Here is a 23,461-nt window from a genome sequence, read left to right as displayed (position 1 = left end):
ATTTATGCTTTAAAAAATTGGATGACACAAATTTATATATTATGAAATAGAACCAAAATGATAAAATATTTATGCTAGAACATCAATTTTTGTATTATTTGTTTCCGTTTGCTATCATAAGTTTAAATTACTATTTTATTACTACATATTTCGTATTTGTGTAGATATGCTGCTTTCATTTTATGCATTCTTTGATATGATAAATGATTATAACCATATTTTATTTATTTAAATGATAGTTGTTTATATTTAATTGACATTTACGAGTAAATTAATTAAGCATATATCCCACGTGTTTAATTCTCAAATTTGTATACACATCTTTTTATTATAGATAGCATATTTTCCATTGAAAAGTAATTCATTGTGATGCCTACCTTTAATAATTATATAGTATTACTTTTCAACCGATTTTTTATGCTTATATATATACACCTAACCTTTGTGTTTTAGCTTTAAGTAAATAACTGTTCACGGTTCTGTATTAATACCTTGTACAAGCATATATTAATATTTTACATTATGCGAATTTTTATTTTCAATTTTTTCATTTTTAATTTCTTTGTATAGTTTATTTATATAATTTTACAATATATTGAAAAATTCTTTGAATTACCTTTAAATCATATACTATGTACAAATTTTTTTTTTACCCTATTAAGGAAATTCCGAGAAATTAAATTGTTTTTTTTTTTTTTTTATTTGAACTAGCTATGAGTTTTAACGCATATGCCTAACATGTTTTATAACATTTTTAGTTTAGAATATTTTATTATTAAAATTTTGAAATTAAAAATAATCAAATGATTATTGTTAATATTTAGTCAATATTAAAAAATTTATAATTAATATTTTCTAAGTTTTTTAAATTAATATACTAATTATTTATATATTATATTTTTTAAATTATTCTAACTATATTTTAGAAAAAGTATAATTAAAATAATTTAATTTTATTTTATACTTTAATTTTTATCATTCAACTAATATAATTTCTCATTATCTAAATAAACCATTTTTTTATTTTTCACAAAAACAAAAAAAATGGGATTTATTAAATACATAATTTCCTGTGGATTGTTTTCCTTATTGCTTTTGAAAGAAGCAGCTTGCTGGTCAGATGAAGGACATATGTTAATAAGTGCCATAGCATATGAAGGACTTAATGATAGTGAAAAAAAACTTTTAACCAAAATATTCCAAAATTACAAAGAAGATAACGATTTCAATAATCATGTATATGCAGCTGTATGGCCAGATCATATTAAATACTATCAACATCCTATAGATACTACTAAAAGAATGGATGGTATTGATTTAATGGACAAATGGCATTATATTAATGTACCATATAATCCTACCCACATTGATTTAGATATGTATCATAAAGAATATTATAAAAACACAGACAACTCATTAACCATTACAAAAAGAATATTTCATAACTTAAAATCATTCGAAAAAAGAAAAAATTATGGTAGTTATTTTTCTTATAATTTCCAATTAAGATATTTTATTCATGTTTTTGGTGACATGCACCAACCTTTACATACTACCACATTCTTTAATAAAAATTTCATCCAAGGAGATTATGGAGGAACAGCTATTAATGTCAGTTATAATCACCGTACTGAAAAATTACATCACTTATGTGATTGCGTTTTTCATGCCAGAGATAAAAGATGGCCACATGCTACTGTCGAGGAAGTAACAAAAGATGCTCGTGACTTAATGAAAGCATACCCTCCTGAATATTTTGGAGAGAGATTAGAGAACGGAATGGAGGAAGTTGACTTTTTGGATTATATAGTTGAGGACAGTTATGAGCAAGCTGTTAAACATATCTATTCAGCTTTCCCATTTGATACTTTAAATAGACATACCTCATATGATTTATCAAATGCATATGTTATTAATTTAAAAAAAGTTTTAAATGAACAAATTGCTTTGGGAGGTTACAGATTAACTAGATATCTAAAAATTATGCTTGCAAATGTCCCTGATGATCTTTAATAAGCTGATACTACATAGAGTCTATTTTCAATAAATATCAAATTTTTATATTGCATTATTTTTTTTAATATTATTATTACCGATTTAATATGTTTTTTGAATCATTCATTGATACTTATATTCACCTCATTGTAATAGTATTGTATTTTATTTTTATAATATTTTATATTTTTTGTCCTTCCTATATATTTATCATTTATGTTTATTCATAGTTAGAAAATACCCAATTTATTAATACTTTAAAATGTGTGAATGTATAAATGAATGTATGCTGTAGCATGTATGTTCGTTTTTTCATGTAATATGTATTTATATATTCATGTGTTTATATAATACCTCTCTTTGATAGGAGGGTACACAAATGGAACTTAACAAACACCAAACTTAGACTTTATGTATTACTATAAAGCGAATGTTTTAAAATATACATTGTTTCCATATAATATTTTGAGACTATATATAATAGTGTATAGAGAATTAAAATAATTATGCAATTTTTCAAAAATGATTTTATTATTAGTGCTACCATTATATCTTAATTTAAAATAAAATTACGAATAAATGCCTATTTTGTTAAAAGGTTAAAAAACATTTTTAGCAAGCTATAGATAAACTAAGATACTTAAGATGGTATTGCAATGATTTTTATTCGTTTGTAGAGAAATAAATTTTGTTTATAATTTTACATATAAACAGTGAGTAAATGAATGGGTATATATGCTCCCCTGAGTACTCATCTGTTTTAGGGTTTCATATATTTCTATGGTCATTCCGTTCAAACTACGTATATATAATTTGGAGTACATGCATACACACTTGTTTAAACCTCTTTTGATTTAAAACTATTATTTTTCAAGTATATGCAAATGCATAAAACTTTTTAGTAACACATTATCAATTATCCCTATAGGCTTAAAGTGACATGATTCCGACACATATATCTTATCTTATCTTATAATTATTTATTTTATACACTTTCCATTTTTTGTGCGTGAATATCTAGAGAGTAAAAAGTAAAAGAACGATTTTACATCGACGATTAAAAATATCTGCTTTATAGATGTTAGAAAAGAAAAGGAGAAAATGTGATTAAGGGTTCTAAAAAATTTATTAAATTGTGTGGTTATTTGCCCTAGTGTATTAATGAATTATAAATTTATATTATATATGTAAATATTTCAGATATATGTTAAGAAAAAAAATGGGCATTTAAGAAAAACTCACAAACGGAGACTAAGAAAACGGACTTATAATTTTTTTTAAGTATATATGTGCACATATGTATAAACACATCGGTATATATTTATACAAAATATTGACGGAAAATATAATCACTTAAGAAATAAAAAAAATTATATAAATGGAAAAACATATCATCATAATACCATGAAATTAATTAGCTGTTCATCAACGGAAAATAATTAAAGATATAAAAAAACACACTTATAGAGATGCATTCATACATTTTGTATATATAAAGGTGATCAAGTGTAAAAATAAATGAGAGAACACCCCTATATGTATTAAGAAAAAAAGAGAAACATCTTAAACATTTGTATGAGAAAAATACAAATTAAAACTTTTCATAAAAAAAGATAATTATAAAAATTGTATTGATCAAGCTGTTTATAAATTCGATAAAAGGATGCATTAAAGGAAAGAAAAAAAAAGTGATAAAATATATAACGAAATTTACGAATGGATAACTAAATACTATTATAGTGAGGGCCTACATATATTGATAAATTAAAAAATATATATATTCAATAGTAACACACCTTTGGCTTGTATATACATATCCTGCATTGAGAAGGCGTGCGATTCTTTTCCCATAATAATTGAGCTCAAAATAAACACACATACATAAGTTTTTACACACACTTACATATGCATAAAGGACAAACTCTTCAATATGAACGTATTAAATCAAATAGATACTTTTTTTTTAGACTATACAAAAACTAAGGGGGTCAAAAAAATAGATGCAGATTGGGATGAAGGCATAATAGTTAATAGATATATAGAACTAGGAAATGGAATATCAAAAAATATAAATGATGATAACAAAAGCACTGAACAATCTGAAGAGAAGAAAGAAAAGAAAATCTGTAATCTAACAAATGAAACACCTTTAGATGGAAACAAAAACATTGCCCCAAGAAATGATATTTCTGAAACAATTATAAAAGAAAAAGGAAGCAATATTCTTCTTAATAATAATAATGTAGATAATTGTGTATGCATAAATTCATTTCCCGATTTAAACGAATTAAAAGATGCAACATTAGTTAGATGGACTTGTATGGTTCAGCAAATCATTTCTCCTGAATGCTACCTTGGGATTTATAAATTAAGAAACAAAAAAACTGGAGAAATCATTTTAAAAAGCTCAAAATATAGAGACTATATTGATATGGACGATAATTGGGAAGTAATTGAAGATAGCGAAAAAAAATATGGGATTGGTGAATACTATGAATCAAACTATGAGAAATATAACGACAACACTGAACAAGCAAATAAGGATAATGCAAAGGAAAATGAAGAAAGCGGCACACAAAAAGATAAGAAAGATATTATGCCTTATGATAATTATAGTAATTTCACCAAATATTGGAATCGATATTTATTTTTATGTACAAATGTACCAGGGAATAAAGGTTCATGGTGTAAAGATTTGTATGACTATACTTCACATCTTAGTAATTCCGAATTTTTTTTAAAAAACCCAAATAATTATGAACAAAGTGCTAATAAAAATTCAGATTCAATTGGGCATTCATGCAAATTAGTTCGTATTAGTGAATCCAGATTGACCGAAAGCTCATATAATGTAAAAAATGAAAAAACTAACATATGCTCTAATCCTTCGGAAAATAATTTAGACAATATAAATAATGGCATACCAAATTCTTTATTAAAGAATGAACAGTCTCAAAATGGAACTATAAAAGAAGAAAAAGATAAAGAATTTATTACTTCCCAAAAAATGAGATGTATAGTAAAAATTTATGATGCTAATAGTCAATATAACGGGAAAAATTCAGAAGATTTTTTAAAATTAAATGATATAATTGAAATAATAGGTATATTTCGTAAGCATCAAATCAAAGATTATGAAGACTATCAAAAAAATTTAAATTATTATTTTTCCCATGATCAAAATTTTTTAAAATATCCATGTATTCATGTCTTCCGCTATACTAAAATAAATATTTTTAATCCTATAAACAATTGTATATTATTTAAAAATGATCTTACAAATATTTTAGAAAGTGGTCCATTCAATAATGTAAATGATTTGAGAAAGCATCTAATAATATATATTTCTACACATTTTTCTAATGATTTATTAGTTGCTAATTATATATTTTTTTACTTATGTGCAAGTTATATTAATGAGAGCAAATTAAAATTGGGTAAATTTAGTCTAGGTATTTTTAACTTGTTAACAAAAAATACTTCTAACGACAAACCATGTCAACAAAATCCCAATGCATTAAACAATGATCAAAAGGATTTAAATTATATAAAAAGAGATATAACAAAACCAGAAGACCCCATGGAAAATACTGTTAACCAAATTCCCATCACAAAAAATATTAATAATTTCAATAATGATGGAAAAACATTTTCTAACAATATTATAAATATAAATAATATGTTCATAAACTTGATTCCTTTATATAGATATATTCCTCTCTCTTTAAGTAAATTAAATAGTAACTATTTAGTATCTGTTATGAATAATGATAATGGAGAATTAAAAAAAGGAAAACTTCAGCTAGCTAATAATACTTACATTGCTTTTGATGAATGTTTATTAGATGTAGGTAATCTTAATAGCATTGGCATAAAAAATTTTCAGTGCATAGAAAGATTAATAACATCACAAGAACTACCATATATCTTTAATACTGATATTACTTTTGAAACGCAAAATAATATATTAATGCTATCACAAAAAAAATCAATGTTTTACAATTATATCGACATATCTGTTCCTATACTTCAAAAAGAGAGAAAATCTCTAAATACAAGTAATGATGAGAAGGAATCATATTTAAATGGAGCTAGCAAAATAGAAACCTCAAAAAATATAGGAGTAGACAACTTAAAAACAGATCAAAAAAATAACATTGGAATTGATCAAAATAAATCTAATGATGATGAAAACATTTCAAAATCTATTTCATTTTCAAATGAATTTAAAAATACCTATGAGAATTATAAGCCAAATGAAAAAGAACTTATGCAATTTAGAAGATATATAAATTATATATTATCAAAAAACCATTCTGCAAAAATTACTACAGACATACAGAATTATATTACCGATTATTTTGTTACATTGAGACAAACAAATAAGTCCATAAATCAATTTATTCTAAATACATGGATATGCATGTCCAGAATATTTGCATTTTCAGATGGATCTGATGAAATAACTAAAGACCACTGGAGCTATATTATGGAGCTCGAGGAGGAAAGACGAGTCCGAATGGATAATTTAGATCGAATTTATGTTTAACTCTACATTTATCTTTCTTTTTTTTAATTGTTCTATGCATAAATGAATGTAAATATTTTCTAATACAAATTGTTTTTAAATTTAATATCCCATGTTTCTTGTTCAAAGCATTTAAGAAAAAAACACATACATACAATCTGATTATCACTCAATTATGATAAAAAATAAATTGTTTACATATAAATAGTCTTTAAATTTATCTATAAGTAGTGATTTTAAATAATTTATATCGTTTGTCTCATCTACTAATAAGTCTGTAACCATAAAAAAATTAAGATTAAAAGGTGTTTCCTCACAGTCATTCTCTAAATTTATCTTGTCATTTTTATTAATTTGAGAAAAATTAAAAATGTTTTTGTTTTCACTTTTGAAATCAAAATACAAAGGCGTGAAAATGTCTTTAGGAATTTTATCCACAGAATTTCCAAAATAGTTACTTAAGTTCCTATTAAAAAAAATGAAACCCAAAACATACGAAATGTAAAACCAATGCTTTGTTTACATATTTATGAATGTTAATATCCTTATATATATTTCAAATATGTAAAAAATATTAATATAGTTATCGCTACTATTATTATGCTTTTTTTCTCTCTTACCAAAACTTGGGTATGGTAACATTTTTTATAAAAAGGTGATCTAATGTCATTTCGTTATTGTTTTTCCCATAATTTAGATTAAAAATAAAAGGATAATTCAAAATCAATGAGTTTTTAATTTTTTTATTAATATTATAAGTACAAGACAAATTACATTTTCTTAATTTTTTTAAAAACTTAATACTTATATATATTTTTAAAATATCATTTTTAACTATTTTATTCATATTATCAGAATTATTCCCTTTGCTATTTATATTGATTATTTTATTAGGGGGTTCCTCCATGTCTTTTTCATTTTTATTTTCGTTCTCCTCACTTTTCATTTGTTCAGTTGTATTCTCATTATTAGTATCGTTTTTACAACTTTTGTCTGTTTCCTTTCCACTAGATAATATGCTATACTCACTTGAATCGCTTTCACAATTATTATAAATATTGACATATTTGTTGATTAATTTATTTATTTCATTTTTTCTTTTTTTTTCAATATTAGCATAAGTGCTATCATTGTTCATTTTAAGATCATAACATTCTCTATTTTTAGAATCACAATTTGATTCATTTAAATTGTTATCATTTTCATTATTGTCTATATTATTTTCTCGTATGCTACCACTTTTTGAGAATGTATCTTTTGCATTTTTGTCCATCTCTACGTTCGATGAATTTCGATTTTTTATATATTCCTTCAACTCACTACCATCACTTTCTAAACTTTCAGTTTTGTTTTCAATCAAGTTATTTAGTGTGCATTCATTTGGATTGTTTATATTTTCATTATCATCCTTTATTGAATTTAAACTATTTTCTTTGCTACTTACTTCGGGAATATTGGAAAATATAGACATTCTAGATCCATAAGAAGCTGTAGAATCATCACTATTAGAAGCAGTGATGGAATCTTCTAATTCGCTACTTCTATCGTTAGAACTATTTTTTCCAGTACTATTAGAATCATTTGATTCACTCCATTGGTCAGATGCATGAGAACAAGAAATCTCACTTTTGATAATTGATTCAGATTCCGTTTCATCAAAATTTGATATATTGTAACTGTTGTGATCTTGGTCAAAATTTATATTTTGGTTTTTTAAAATATCCTTTCCCAAACTATCAAAAGTTAGCTGGCCATCGTCCAAATTGTTTTCTACTTCTAATCCATTTAAGTAATAACTTAAAAAAATAAGTTTCGGCAAATCAATATTTTGCTTATGTTTGTCCACAAAATTTTTAGAACGTATAATAAAAGGTATTTTATTATAATTATACTTAATTGTATTAGCAATTTTTTTGAGATTAACTTTTAAAAAATCAAAAGGCAATATAATAACATCTATATTATTATTTAAAACTATTTGTTTATTAACTCTATTGTTTTTAGAATTATTTTTTTCAATTTCAATTATATCTATCCATTCCCCATTAAAATTAACAAACTTGTTCATATGAAAATTTCCGTCAAATGTATAATTTTTATTTTTATATTTTCCATTACCCTGCATATAATCATTAGTCCAATTCCCCTCATAAGTTGATTTACTATCATTCCAAATAAAATTCCCATAACCATTTTTCATATCATTTATATAATATCCATAATATATATTTTTATTTAAATATATATTTAATCCTAACCCACTTTTTTTATCATTTTTCCAATTGCCAATAAACTTGTTTACTATTATTTCTTCATCGAAAGCATTTTTTTTTAAACTTAATAGCATACCATAACCTTCTTTTATAATACTTTCTACTTTTTTTTTTTTCATATTTTTTTTAGTCTTGTCTATTTTTTCTTTATTTCCTAACTCTTCCTTTGCTTTTTTCTTATTGGCACTTGTCTCATTTTTTTTATCCTCTATTCCTTCTGCTTCATTTGATTCTAAAAAAAATCATAAAATACACATAAAAATTGTATCATTATAAAAACTCAAAAAACTGGAGGCACATACACAAAGAAGACGGGTTTTCCTTCCATTCTATTTATATAAATGTAAGTTCATCAATTTTAATAGATATAAATATAGATGTACCATACTATAATTGAATTTGTCTACCTTTAATTTGGCCAATATAGATATAGTTAGGGCATTTAAAACATTTTACATTTTTATAATTAAATATATTTAAAAACTCATCCTCTTCATTAATTATAAAACCTGTGTAATCTTTTTTTATAATATCTCCTACCATTTGTTTGCCGAAAAAAAATCAATTATATTTTTATATTAATTGTGGATATTGTACAATAGGAGAAAATGTCCTACATATATGCATGTTGTGCATTTTTAGTATAAATATGGATAATCATAAAAATATAAATTATAATGAGATATCTTAGCTTTATTTTTGTTATATTATTTTTTGACGGAAAATGTTCATATCTTGAATAATAAGATTAAATTATTAATATTATTATTTTTTTTATTTCAGCACATCTATATTAGTACACTAGACATAATAATATTTTTTATTTATGTCTAAGAAACTGAAGTAAATATTTACACATATATATATGTACATCTTTTTAATTATTTCTACAAACTATTCTAATTTTTTTTCTAAATTATTAAGAAGTGTATTATTTTTTTAATTTACATTTTTCTCCATTATCTATATTTTTTGTAGATATAAATGGATGTATGATAAAGTTTTTGATAGACATATCTTTATAATACATAGCACACATTAAAAGCCTAAGTAAATAAATTTGAAATCAGAAAATAAAAACTAATATATACCAAATTATAATTTTTTAATCCTAACTAATATATCCTTTAATAATGGCTATTATTACAATAATTTGTAAATATTTGCCATACAGAAAAATCAAAGATGCATATAAGTGAGTGTATCTATATTATAGATGAGGGTATTTTTTCGAAATATTCAAAGATAGTATCACCAATAGAAACAATATTGCGATTAATGGAAAAGGTATATGTGATATCCCCCATAATTATATTTATTTTTACGTTCTTTATCCTTAGCTAAATAATTTCATAAGTAAAAAAATAGAAGCAGGTGCAAGAAAGAATGCGCATATATAAGATTTTTTCTATGCGAATAATATAAGTTTTATTTTTTATCGTTTTCTATCTATATATACTCATATATTATTTATTCGTTCCCTATAGGATTATTTTAGTTTTATTATAAAAGCGAGCATTGCAGTGAAATAAATAATAACATTATTTAAATACATGAGTAGATGTCAGCATAAATGGCATATAATTCTAAAATGAATGAATTTACTTATTCAAAAATAAAATAGATATAATAAATAAGTTAAGGTTAAGTGTAACTTAATAATTTCGTCGCTGCTCTATGCATCACATTTTTTAAAGTGACTGCTTAACTGATACAAAATCTGAATAAATCATTGAAAACTGAAAAAAAATAAAAAAAAGAAAGAAAAAATAATGTTTACCCAAATGAATATGCTACGAAAATTCATATACATATGTTCATGTATATATGTAATAATTTTGTATTACTGAAATATCCGCCACTAGGTAAGGGGAATAAGTGAAATGTCCTGACAAATTTTAAAGGCTTATTTTCTTCAATAATGATATCACCACAAACTAATATTAAAATTCCATTATTTGGGGTGGGTTGAATATCCAAGCTTAAGCATTTATGTACTACTGTTGGTGGCAATTTATTTAATCTTTCGATTATTTGGTTAGTTCCTCTACATTGGTCATTTTCGAAACTCATCATACTTATGTCTTTATAAAGGCTAGCCAATTCATTTCTATATATAGAGACAAAAGAAAAAAAACACATATAGTCATAAATAATAATATAATAAAAAGCTTAAATACACAAATTTTATAAAATCTACTGATTTATTGCATTATTATGAAGCATTTAGATACATGTTGTACGATTGTATTATATAGCAGAACTCCATACATGCATTATATGCATTGCATTTTTTTTTTCGTTATTTTTTTCGTTCTTCTTTTTCATTTTTTTTTACCTTCCAGTATTAAATAATTGGAAATAGTGATTTACAAACTCCTTTCCAATGGCTTCAAATTGAGGGTTTAACATATCCATTTTTGATAAAAAATATAAGAATATATAACTTTACAGTTAAAAGTAGAAAGTATGGAAATATATATAAATATATTTATTTGTTATTTAATATATTTAGCAAGGTACAAAATAAATTTTTAAAACAATATTTCTAATTACAATTAAGTTCTGCAGTTTTTAAAGTTTTTTTTAATTTCGAATTTTTGAATGATATATTAAAATAATAGAGGTTTTCCTTATATATATATATATTATTTTTGAAATATAAATATAATTATTATAGATGGGAGAAAATTAAAAAATAATAAAACGCTGTAGATATTTATATTATGCATATATTGCTGAATACATATATATCATGTACATATAGTATTGCATATTAAATTATTTTTATTGTGCCCTTTTCATGTAAGCATTAAAAAATAATTCAGTTATGCAGTATAATTGGAAACAATAATAAATATATAGAGATTAATAGCTTTCCACTTATTTTTTTAAATTAATTTTTACTATTGGAACATAGTCCAAATTGGTAAATTCAAAAAAAACTGAAAAAAAAGAAATGAATTATTTTCTTTTCATTTTATCATTAATAATATTGATATAATATATATTTTATAGATATTTATGCTTTCACATACACTTTTGTGTGTTTATATAAAATATTTATTTGCTTATGTCGTATAGCATTCTGTATATTATTTAATAGGCTATATCATTTTTATTATTACAATGATAAAAAAAAATAAAGTCTCAAAATAGCTAGCACTGTTGTGCAAAACTAATATAATATTAGAAAGTGACATATTTATACAAGCATATACTTTTATTCTTTTGTAGAAAATGCAAACAAATTTGTATAGCACAATGCTCATTCTGTTCATTTGGTGTTATTATATAAGCAGGCTACAATATAAATATTATGTATGCACAACAATTCTTTAATAATAAAAATATAATTTTAGTTGTAAAAAACACCTTCACGGAAAAATAAGAAGCAAACAACATAAAATTCGTCTGCGTTTTTTCATTTACTTCTTATATTTTTACGTGACTCAATTTTAAAAAAAGCGATCTATATTTTGTCTACATAAACATTCTAACTATATTATTATATATAATAATTGTTAATAAAAATGGTACACACATTTGTAAAAACACATTTTTATAATCGACTGTTTGTAATTCTGGTTAAACTTACGGTTGTAAGGTTAAAAATCATAGGAAAATTAAAAGTTAATTATAATGCACAAGCATATGCATATGTGGGATGAAAAAACATTTGTAAAACTTGCATACGTAATAATTATAAAGGTAAATAAAAATAAGCACTCAAATATTATTAAAAATTATTTAAACAAAAAAATTATTTTAATCAATATAAATAAATGGAAACCCAAATATTCCAATTGGGATTTTTATTAAAAAGAGAAAAAAATATGACAAATATTTTCTTCTAAATATATATATAAATAAATATACATGTATATTAAAAATAGGAATGTGTGAAGAGACAAAAATTAATTCATAGGATTAAAAAATTAGTACAAAAACAAAATGCCAATATTAAAAAAAATACAGGCAATATGCGGTATTCATTTGCATATATATATTTAGTTATGCGTATATGTCCTTTAATAAGCAATTTGGGTATTGTTTATTTTCTTCTTTATAATTTTATATTTTAAAAAGTTATATCTATTTATTTGTTTTATTATATGGTTTGTGGTGCAGAACAAGAATGTTGTTTCAATGTCCTATAGTTAATTACTTCTTCTCAAGTGCAAATAAAAAATAAGACGGAATGTACAAAAGAACATTGTCTTTTCTTTTCCTATTCCCCTTTCTACGGTTTTTTCTCATGTATTTCGTATTAAAATTTTTTTCACAAATGTTGAAAATGTTGTAGACATCCAAATAATTTATATTATTGTGATGGAGATTAACATCATTCATTTCTATATATAAATTATTTTCAACATAATTTGAAATACTTTCAATATTAAAATTATGTTTTTGTAATTTTCTTAAAATTGTAATTTGAAATTCCGAAATTCGATTATAAAATAAATTTTGTAGCCTTTTATATTTATTTATATCAAAAGAATTATTTGTTGAATTAAAAAAGAAATTGGGTTGAATTTTTGAAAAATTGATCAAATCATTTTTCTTATCATTTATATTAAGAATATTTGGAAAATATAAAGTATTTTTATAAATTTGTGAAAATATATCATCATAGATACTATTATTTCTAACATTTGGATAATCATAATTTAAGAAATTATATTGTTCTACTGTATAATATGGAAAAATAGGATTTCTTAAATATTCAATAATCTCGATCATTTTATTATAATCATCATTATTGGTATTATTTATATTTATAAAATTGCTATTCAATAAGTTTATATTTATCATATTTGGAGATGGTACTTCGCTATTTATTCTACCTCTATGTAGAGCTAATTTGTTATTACTATCATTTTTATCTTCATTTTGGATATGCCTAAAACCATCATTGCCTACATTATTAAAGCACATAAAAAATGGGTCTCTATTTTGCATATATAACATTATTTGTTCAGTATTGTTACTACAGTTGTAATAGCTTTTTTTCTGTTGTTTCTTTTCTTCCTCTTTTTCTGTAATCATTTTTATATACATTTCTTTCGCATAATAACTTAAAAAAATAAATAAATTTCTTTTCGAATATATATTTGTTCCAAATGAATGCATATGTAAATTATTTTGATTCACACCAAAATATTTCATATATATGTGAAAATTTCCATAATATCGTATAATTATATTAAATAAATTATAAAAAAAATATTTTCTATAAGGATTATTTTTGTTCAATGTAATAATAGAGAAACGTTTTTCATTTGTGGTTGTGTTTTCAATTTCGTTAGATTCTTCATATTCATTTATTTTCGATTTAGATCCTATCTTAAAAACACTATCCTTATTAAGGGCATGTATAGGAATATAAAATGAAACATATTTCTTTATGTTACTTATAAATCTTTTTTTATAATATTCAGACTGTATAATAGTTGGTCTATAACCCTTTGTTAAATAAAGAACACTTTTACTAAAGTTTTCCACAGATTTATCCCAAGTATATGGTCTTAAATAATCAATTATTTTAAAAATGATAACGTGATTTGATATGTCTATATGTATAAGCAAAGAATAATCCATAATATCTTGCGAGCATAAAAAATCACTGTCTTCTTTTAATGAGTCCATCAAATATTTATAATCTTTATATTCTAAGTTTATTACTTTTGATTTAATATAATCTCGAAAATTGTCATCAAATAATACAGTATAACCCTTATAACTGTTATAATTATCCACTACAAAATGATGATATTTTTCTATCGAGTTTAATGTTTCTAAATTTTTATTATATAAATTATCTTTATCAATAAAATCATATTTTTCTTCGCAAATACTGTTATGTCTTACTATATGTTTACTTAAATTATCTCTATTTAATATGTAATTATTTTTTTTTCTTAAAAAATATAATGTTCTTTTTAAATAATATAAATGATTTTTACTTTGAATTTTTTTTTTTCTTCTTTTTGTTCGGTCAATTTTTTTCTTTTTTTTCCTTTTTAAATTTAAAATTTGTCTATTTATTGATAAATACATTTTTGTGTTAGCAATGATTTCTTTCATGAAAATGTTTTCTACATATCTGCTTTCATTATTGATTTCTGTTTTTTTACTATCATTTTCATCTTTGCCTTGGGTTATTTCATTATCTGCTTTATATTCATTTGGATTATCCATTTCCACCTCTTTACCCATTTTAAACACTATATATCTGTTCCTAAATTTCATCACATTCTGTGAAGTTTCAAATAATTTAATCTTATAATGATAGTTCAAACCACGCATCATTTTCTTTCTCATATTTATGTATGCCCAATGCATTATCTGTTCATTGCTTTGACCGCTACTACTACTGTTATTACTTCGACTTATATTGTGTGTATGCATTTTTTTTTGTGGAGACTCATTTTGAATACCATTAGACATACCTGAAAAAACCATCTCTGAATTTAATAGGTCTTCCCCTTTTTCTTCTATAGGATAAATATATCTACTTTTCGCGACCTTATTTTTATTTTTATGAGGTCTGCATATTAACTTAATTTTTTTTTCATTTTTAAGGTATTTGTTAAAATAATTCAAATTCATTGAAATTCCCGAACCACAATTATCCGATTCATCTTTTTCACCATCTTGCGTTAATTTGCATGTATTTAAAGACAAATTATAATTTTTGTCAAAAATTGAGATACATCTTCTACTTTGTTTAATTAATTTTTGTATGTTTTTTTTTTTTCTAGCACCTTTAATATCAAAAATTAATACTTTTGAATTATGGTTTGCAATTTTTATATTTTCTAAAATAATATAGCTTTTTAATGTTTTTCGGTTTGGTTTTTTTATTGAAATTTGATATAAGCCAAATAAAAAGCACATTGCTGACTTTTGAGATTTGAAAAAGATATTTGAAAAATATCGAAAAAATTCTTTATATCTAGTTATAAAAGATTTAAATTCATGTGCATTTATTTCTTTTATAATATATTTATCATCGTATGTTTTAATAAAATGTTTTTTTTTATGATCAAAATTTATATAATTACTTTTTATAAGTGAAATTAAAAATGATTCTTCTTTTTTACATAGATGTTTTCTTAAATAATAAAATTGAAGAGGGAAATATATAGAAACCGTAATATTGTCATTTAGCGCTATATTTATACAATCATCATTTTTGCTATTTATAAATTCATTTATCATATTATTTTTAAGAGATACATTTAATAGCTTGTCTAGTTTACTCTTTATAAATTGATCGATGCCATTATCATATTTTTGGTTAACTTCCTTATTTTCTTTTATTAATTTTTTTGAAGTGCTATGTTTTCTCCTTTTTAAAATTCTACTATCAGTTTGAAATCGCTTCCGTTTTTTCTCATAAGTAATTTCTTGAGTACTTTCATTTCCTAAAGCATTGTTTCTGTTCCCTTCTTCCTCGAATTGCTTGTTTCCAAATATACTAAAGGACAAAATATTATTTTCTTCTTTACTATTATACATTTGTGACTTTTTTTCTTCCATTATGTTTTCTTCTTCAGCTTCATATATTTTTTTTAACTTTATATTATATTCGTTTGATATCAATGAGTGAAATATTAAATTAGCTATATCATTTTGATTAAATAGAAAAACAAAATTCTCTTTTGTTATGTCTTGCTCATTTGTTATGTCATTTATTTTACCCTTCTCTTCGCTTTTTTGGTTTTCCTCACTTCTTACTAAATCCACTATTTTCGATATGTGTGCATAAAACTGTTTTTTGTTTGAGTTTTCATTTTCTTCTTTGTTAATATCGTCTATATAATTTTTTTTTCTGTAATTTTCAATGTTATAAATATAATAAGCCTCTTTCATATATAATTTATATACATCATAATTTTGAACAAATGTAAAACCCATGTTTGGATCATCTGCAGTTTCACTAGCATTGTTATTATACATGCCTACTTTGTAATAATGTCTTGTTGCCAAAATTTTATTTTTAACTTTGTTTTTTTTACACTTTCTTCTTCTATATTTGTATTTCGCTAATTTATTGATTTCTTCTTTCCATTTCTTAATTTCATCATTTTCTTTTTTATCTACATTTTTGTGAACTTTTGGGTATGTCTTATTAGTTTGATCAGTATACTTGTTCGCTTTTAATTTTCGAATATTTTCAAAATAAAACGAGACACCACTTTTTCTCTCCTTTTTAGAAATACTTTTACTAATGTAGAAATGGTGCAATTTAGGTTTAGTTATAAACTTTGTCATTTTTTCAATATTTTTTTGAATTTTAAAATTAATCCTTTCTAAAAGCATAATATATAATGAGAAAAATATGTCCATATTTAAAGTAAAATTGTTTTTCTTTAAACTTGTAATTGCATAAAAATATATTTTTTTAAAAATATAAATTAATTTCTTTTTATAATATTCCATTTTTTTTTTATATTTTTTAAATACTATAAATTTTTTAAATAAAATATCTTTTATTTTATAAATGTCATTTAAAATGTATGAAATGTTGTCATTAGTTGCGTTTAACCCGTATATTACAGTTTCTTTATTTGTTTGATTGTCTAACACTCCATTTAAATCGCCAATATTCGAATAACTCAGTGTAAATGTTTTTACGTATTTGGTAAAATTGTATTCTTCTCGGTTCGTTGTAATAAACTTATTATTATAGCTTGCATTGCGAATAGTATTATTAGATAGCTTACTAAAAAATTCTTCGCTGTGTGATTTTTTTATACCTACTTGAATACTTGAAGTATTTGAAGCTCCTCTGCTTTTGCTATACTCCTTATTTGATTGCTCGTTAAAAGGCACAATATTTTCTTGAATCATGATCTCATTTAAATTATAGTTAATTAAAGATTCTTGTAAGTTTGGTTTTATTGGGGAAATGTGTTCCCATTCTTTTTCAATTTCTTTAAAATTTTCATCTGCTTGATTCTTGTTGTTTTGAATAATAGTGGATATACAATTAAGACAGTACAAAATATCATTCGATTTTATAAATATATTTTTATTTAACAAATTTATAACAAAATTAATGGAAATATAAAAATTACAAAATATCCTTTTTATAATAAATAACATATTAAAAAATACTAGTATTGAAAAATTTGAAATTTTTAAATATTTACATTTTTTACATTTATTTCGAAAATATATAGGTGAATAAGAATTATTAAAATTTTCTTTCTTATTTTTTTCTCTGCTTTGTTCATATAAATGCTTATTTTTTGATCTATAATAATTAATTGCACAATTATATATCAAATATTTTAATGAGCAATACATTGGTAACATTGAGATTGTAAAAAGTGGAAAAGTCTCTATAATATTGTATATATTAAAATGGTTATACATGTCGTTTATCCATTTAGATCGATCTACATCTCGTCTTCTATCTATTTTCCTAGAACTACAAAACTTATTATAATCTTCCTCTTTTGTTATACACACACATGGAAAGTAATAAAACACATTGTTGCGAATAATATTTTTTATATGCTTTTCAATATATTTTAAAACTATTTTCTTTATATTATTTTTTTTTATTCTTAATTTATGTTTTTTTCTTTCTCTCTGTATAATATTCGAATCGTTATCCTCCGTTACATTTATTTCATTTTGAATTGAAGCAACTTTACATATATAATTTTGTTGTGCGTGAAAAGTTATTTTGATATTTTTAAAACAAATTTCATAGCTATTATATTTCCCACTATGGTTACATTGAACATTTTTATAATTTTCTCCATGTATAATAGTTAACATAAATTCACTAAAGGTAAAATTTATATTTATTATTTTTTTTTTTGTAGCATAACATTTGGTGCATATTATTGTCATAATTTGTTCGTCTTCTATATTTTCATTTTGAACTTTTTTCATAGTTATCAATATTCCTTTTAAAAGTATTTGAATGCATATTTGATGGTATATCAAATAGTTCGAGCAGCATCCCAACGGACATATCCTACAAAAATGTGAAGAAGTAAAAACGTAAGGAATCGTTTATTTAAAAGGCATGAATTTAGATATGTATACGAATTTTCTTAAAAACTCAATACTTACATCGTAAAACTAAGAGAGTGCATCATTTCCACAAACTGCTGAATGGATATATCACATATATATTTATAGTTAAAGAAAAAATTGTAAAAAACATTTTCATCTGTAAGATGCTTGCTTCCAAAAAAGTACATATTAATGTTGTTGTATGTATTATTTATATGCATATAATTAGGACATATAAAATAAGTTATCATTTCTATATTTTTTGATATTTCTAAATTGTAGCAATAAAAGAGTATATTTTTTGCAATAATTTTTTCCACTTTTTCATTAACTTTGTTTTCTATCTGTATGTTATTATCAATGTGTAATGAATTATTTAATATACATTGATTGTTTAAAAGATCATCATCATTTATTATTATATCTTTATATGTATATTGTAGATATGTTGTATTTATAATATTTAAATAATAATATATATAATCATAATTTGATTCATAATTTTTCATAAAACTATTAAAAATAAAATAATTTACAATGTCTATTATTTTATTTTTTTCAGCATTATCAAAAAAGCAATGTTCATAATTATTATATATCTGTTCTTTTATTATATCATTCGGTTTTATAAGTGTGTACAATATTTTCATTCTTTCTCTGATTAAAGGACTTTGGATATTTATTAAATGAAATAAATTGTACATCAAATTTATTGGAGTGATCTTAATTTTTTGAACATTATAAAAAAGGAATAAACTTGACAATGATGATATAATAGAGTTATTTAATTTTTCATAAAAGTCTATGCAATCTTTATCAGATATTTTGTTTATGCTTATATTATTTAAATACGGACGTACTAGTATTCTACCCATGTAATGATTTAAATACATTTGCTTATAAATGTGGAATGTTAAAAATATACAATATTTTATTATCTTTTTTACTTTTTTAATAATTATTACATTTTTTAAATGATTTATTAATAATTTTTTTTTATTCTCATTTTTCTCCTTTCCTAAAAATGATATTTTTTTTGCCTTATGTAAAAAGTTGTAATCCATAATATAATCATCATTTTTCTTTTTGTAATAAATAGAAATTAAATTTTCAAGAATATTTTCTCTTTTTATTTCATTTTTAAAATAATATTCCAAAGAATTTTTCTCATTATTACTATTGTTTATCTTTTCAATATGGGTGTCTTTCGTTTTACTTTTTTCCTCTTCTTGGTTAGGTCCTAATCTACTAGCTATTTCAGTCTTGCTATTGTCTGGAAAATTGTTATTATGTGTATCATTTTTAGTTGAAGAATCCCGAATATTTTGTTTTCCAAATATGCATAAAGTTATAAAATGATTATTACAACATACATATATATTTTTAATATTTTTTTTATATTTTTGAATTTTAAAATAATTTGCCTTAGCAATATAACTGTTATTAAAGTTGTTGAAATTATCATAATATAAAACCTTTGTACGTAACATTTTTGATAATCGAAATATGTTTTTCTTTTTTATACTAGTAAAGAAATATATCTTTTTACTCATTAATAATTTTTTAATATAAAAGTGTAATTCTCCATGTACTAATATTATATTTACATTTTTGCTCGAGAACTTTTTAAAAAAAGAATTTACATAATTATAATTATTATGATATGAAGTTCCTAATGTTTCATATTGGCTTGCTTTTTCTGTATTCATTAATAATATCTTAGGGTTTTTTATTTCTAAATTGTCAAAGTAAACGGAGCAATTACTGAAAACGAGGCCTTGTAGGTAAAAGCTATTTTTTATATTTTTATATGGAAAATATTTAACCTACAATGAAGGAAAAATGAAAAAATGAACAAAAATATATTTATAAATCAAATGTTTAAATATAGAAAATATAATTACATCATAATATTATGGCATAAGATTAAAAGGTTTTATTTTTCAAGTAGACAGTTTTTTCAACATGCGCAGTGGTGGCTTACCTTTATATTGTTTAATATGTCATAATCATAATTATAGTAATGTTTTGAAATTTCATTTATAATATTTAAAACTATAACATATATATTTTTTTTAATCCCATGATACATAAGCAGATTAGTTATTACTTTATGAAAGTAGCGATTAAATTGCATGTTAATTTTTAAAGGAAAATTTAAATTGGTATGATATATATTTTTATAAGGATCTTGTTCAAAAAAATTAAAAAATGGATTAAATTCTTCTAATATTATGCTATTCTTTTTTTTTTTAATTGAGTCTAAATTTGGTGTAGAATAAAAATTATATGTACTGTTGTCTTGTTTTTTTAATAGTTTTTCTTTAGCCTTTTCAAATGTTTTTTTATTTCTCTCTTCTTCCTTTAAATTGTCATTGTAAACTTTATACATGCTTTCACTCTTTTTAATTATATTCACATAAAACTTACTATTATGTATCACGTTATAATCTGATTAAAACAAAAAAAATAAACAAAATAAAATGAAAAACTTTTATACGAAAAAATGCATTCATTAGTCAATTAATTGTAGAAATATTTTTAAATCTTATAAATTCAGACACACAGATTTTTCGATTATTATTATTAGCTTTTTTTATCATTACTATTTTTATTTAATTCCTTTTTAATTATGGTTGTTGTTAATTCTTTGCTATCCCTTTTCAAATAAGCTTCTTCATTATTAACAATATGTTCATTTTTTAAGTCGGCTTGTTCATTTGCATTGTCGATACCATTTTCGTAATTTAAATTGGCATTGTTAACCCCTTGTGTTAAGTTGGTACTTCGGTTTTCTTTAAAAAGGTAAAAAAAATAATTGATCAAAATAAGAATAATGAAAATTATAAAATTGGCTACTATAAATTATTTTTTATAATTTCTTCTCATGTATATATTTTGTCTTACCATTAAAAAAGGGATAATTAAGAATCCAATCAAAAAGTTTATGTGATGATTTATGCTCAATCAGATCATTTTGAAAGCTAACATATTTTTCGGATGCAGTTTCCCCCATGTTTATTTTATTATTCTTTCAAAAATAGAATAACACAAAAATTATAAAAACTTTCTGTTCTTATTATATTATATTTTCCATTTCCTTAATTATTATAATTCGTATTCTCAGGTTTGACTTGTCACTACACTGTTGCTATTATTATTTAAGTTTAAAGACGCGAGGATTTACACGCTTTTTTTTATCCCCCACAAAATAACTGTATCTTCAGTCTATAAATAATTTTAATTATAAAAAATCTGACCAATCAAAAGGGGTACTTATATATAAATGAAAACAGGAAAAAGGCATTTATCTTTTATTATTTTTATTAGTGTTGTAACAGAATACAAATCTCTATACTGTTTATTAGTTCTATTTGAATTTCTAATAATCAGTAAACCATAACAGAATATTCATATATTCTCAAATATACACAAAGCTTCATAAGTACTAAAAACATATATTAAAATAAAAAAACGATTTTAACGCCAATTTAATATGGCTGATTAAGTTAAGTAAATTATATACATATAATCTAAATAAAAATCGTAGAGGAAGATTGTTAAAAAACGGCAGGTAATGAAACAATTGAATTATTTCGACATTAATAGTGTAGTTGTAAATATTATTGATTTTCTAACATTTTAAAAATTTATTATCAACATACTTAAATATTAATATATTATTTTTCATAAAATAATAATTTAAATGGTAAAAAATTATATATTCATCAAAAAGTGTATAATATATGCATATGATTTATTTATTATTTTTTTAACCCCATTTTCCAAATTGCAATCGATATTTGCAGCTTTAAAATTAAAAATATTTTTTCAATACCAACAATTACATGCTTGTTACCACAATATTTATAATTATATTATAACGAAATAAAATATTTTATATCTTAAAAAACAACACATAAAAAAATGCTATATATTTTTTTTATTGAATAATAATTCAAAAATTCTCTATGGAGAAATCAAGAAAAATACACTCTATTTATAAAGCGGAAAAAATATATATTTCCTTTTTCATATTGTCAAAAAAAACATGAAAAATGACATTTCATAAGCCTTAATCCTTGAAAATTAAATGATATTTTTATAAATAAAAAATAATAAATACAATATTATATAGTGTAGCTAAAATGGTAATACAGAGAAAAATGGGACGATCCCGAATTATAAATATAATGATTAAGGAATTGCTGTCTATTGGGAACATGCATGTATTCTTTATATTTCTATACAAAATATATGAACAAAAATTAAAGTAATAATAATAATAGTTAATTTTAAATAATATAAGCATATGCTTACATGTAGAAGGTTCCCCTTTCCCCATCTTTAGTGCGTGAAATTTATACAAAGAGAATTATAATTTTTGCTATGGTGTATCATTATTTTCTTAAATATGATGAAAACTTAAACAAAAATAAAATACTATATATAGCTTAGATGCTTCTACTTTCTCCATTACATACATTTCCTCATTATAGTGATAAAAAAATTACTTTGTAAAATAATAACATTAGTGTGTTTCGAATTTGTCTTAATTTATTTTCCACATCTTTCAACATTTTAAATAATATATATCAAATTCTTATAATACTCAAGTTTA

General features: G+C 22.6%; 5 protein-coding genes across 5 annotated transcripts; 2 read left to right on the top strand and 3 right to left on the bottom strand.

Moving 5' to 3' along the window:
• Positions 1-1,044: 1,044 nt before the first annotated feature.
• PCHAS_1031400 (p1/s1 nuclease, putative) lies at positions 1,045-2,013 on the top strand (the record flags this gene model as incomplete). The annotated part of the gene is made up of 1 exon (XM_734983.1): positions 1,045-2,013. One exon carries the CDS (start codon positions 1,045-1,047, stop codon positions 2,011-2,013), a length of 969 nt encoding a protein of 322 aa, XP_740076.1.
• A 1,912-nt stretch (positions 2,014-3,925) lies between these two features.
• PCHAS_1031300 (mini-chromosome maintenance complex-binding protein, putative) lies at positions 3,926-6,544 on the top strand (the record flags this gene model as incomplete). The annotated part of the gene is made up of 1 exon (XM_734487.2): positions 3,926-6,544. The coding sequence occupies one exon, from the start codon at positions 3,926-3,928 to the stop codon at positions 6,542-6,544; it is 2,619 nt and encodes an 872-aa protein (XP_739580.2).
• Positions 6,545-6,688: 144 nt separating this feature from the next.
• PCHAS_1031200 (conserved Plasmodium protein, unknown function) lies at positions 6,689-9,339 on the bottom strand (the record flags this gene model as incomplete). Its single annotated transcript, XM_016798433.1, has 3 exons — positions 6,689-6,989; positions 7,144-9,028; positions 9,204-9,339. The coding sequence occupies 3 exons, from the start codon at positions 9,337-9,339 to the stop codon at positions 6,689-6,691; spliced, it is 2,322 nt and encodes a 773-aa protein (XP_016655640.1).
• Positions 9,340-10,500: 1,161 nt separating this feature from the next.
• PCHAS_1031100 (nuclear transport factor 2, putative) lies at positions 10,501-11,214 on the bottom strand (the record flags this gene model as incomplete). The annotated part of the gene is made up of 3 exons (XM_016798432.1): positions 10,501-10,535; positions 10,644-10,906; positions 11,135-11,214. 3 exons carry the CDS (start codon positions 11,212-11,214, stop codon positions 10,501-10,503), a joined length of 378 nt encoding a protein of 125 aa, XP_016655639.1.
• Positions 11,215-12,960: 1,746 nt separating this feature from the next.
• On the bottom strand, positions 12,961-21,856 carry PCHAS_1031000 (conserved Plasmodium protein, unknown function; the record flags this gene model as incomplete). The annotated part of the gene is made up of 5 exons (XM_016798430.1): positions 12,961-18,799; positions 18,898-20,666; positions 20,825-21,291; positions 21,447-21,635; positions 21,748-21,856. The coding sequence occupies 5 exons, from the start codon at positions 21,854-21,856 to the stop codon at positions 12,961-12,963; spliced, it is 8,373 nt and encodes a 2,790-aa protein (XP_016655638.1).
• Positions 21,857-23,461: the final 1,605 nt, after the last annotated feature.

Source organism: Plasmodium chabaudi (genome assembly GCF_900002335.3).
Source record: "Plasmodium chabaudi chabaudi strain AS genome assembly, chromosome: 10".
In the NCBI taxonomy this organism is placed as follows: Eukaryota; Apicomplexa; class Aconoidasida; order Haemosporida; family Plasmodiidae; genus Plasmodium; species Plasmodium chabaudi.
Note: the sequence above shows the minus strand (reverse complement) of the source record. Positions and strands in the feature narration are given on the sequence as shown.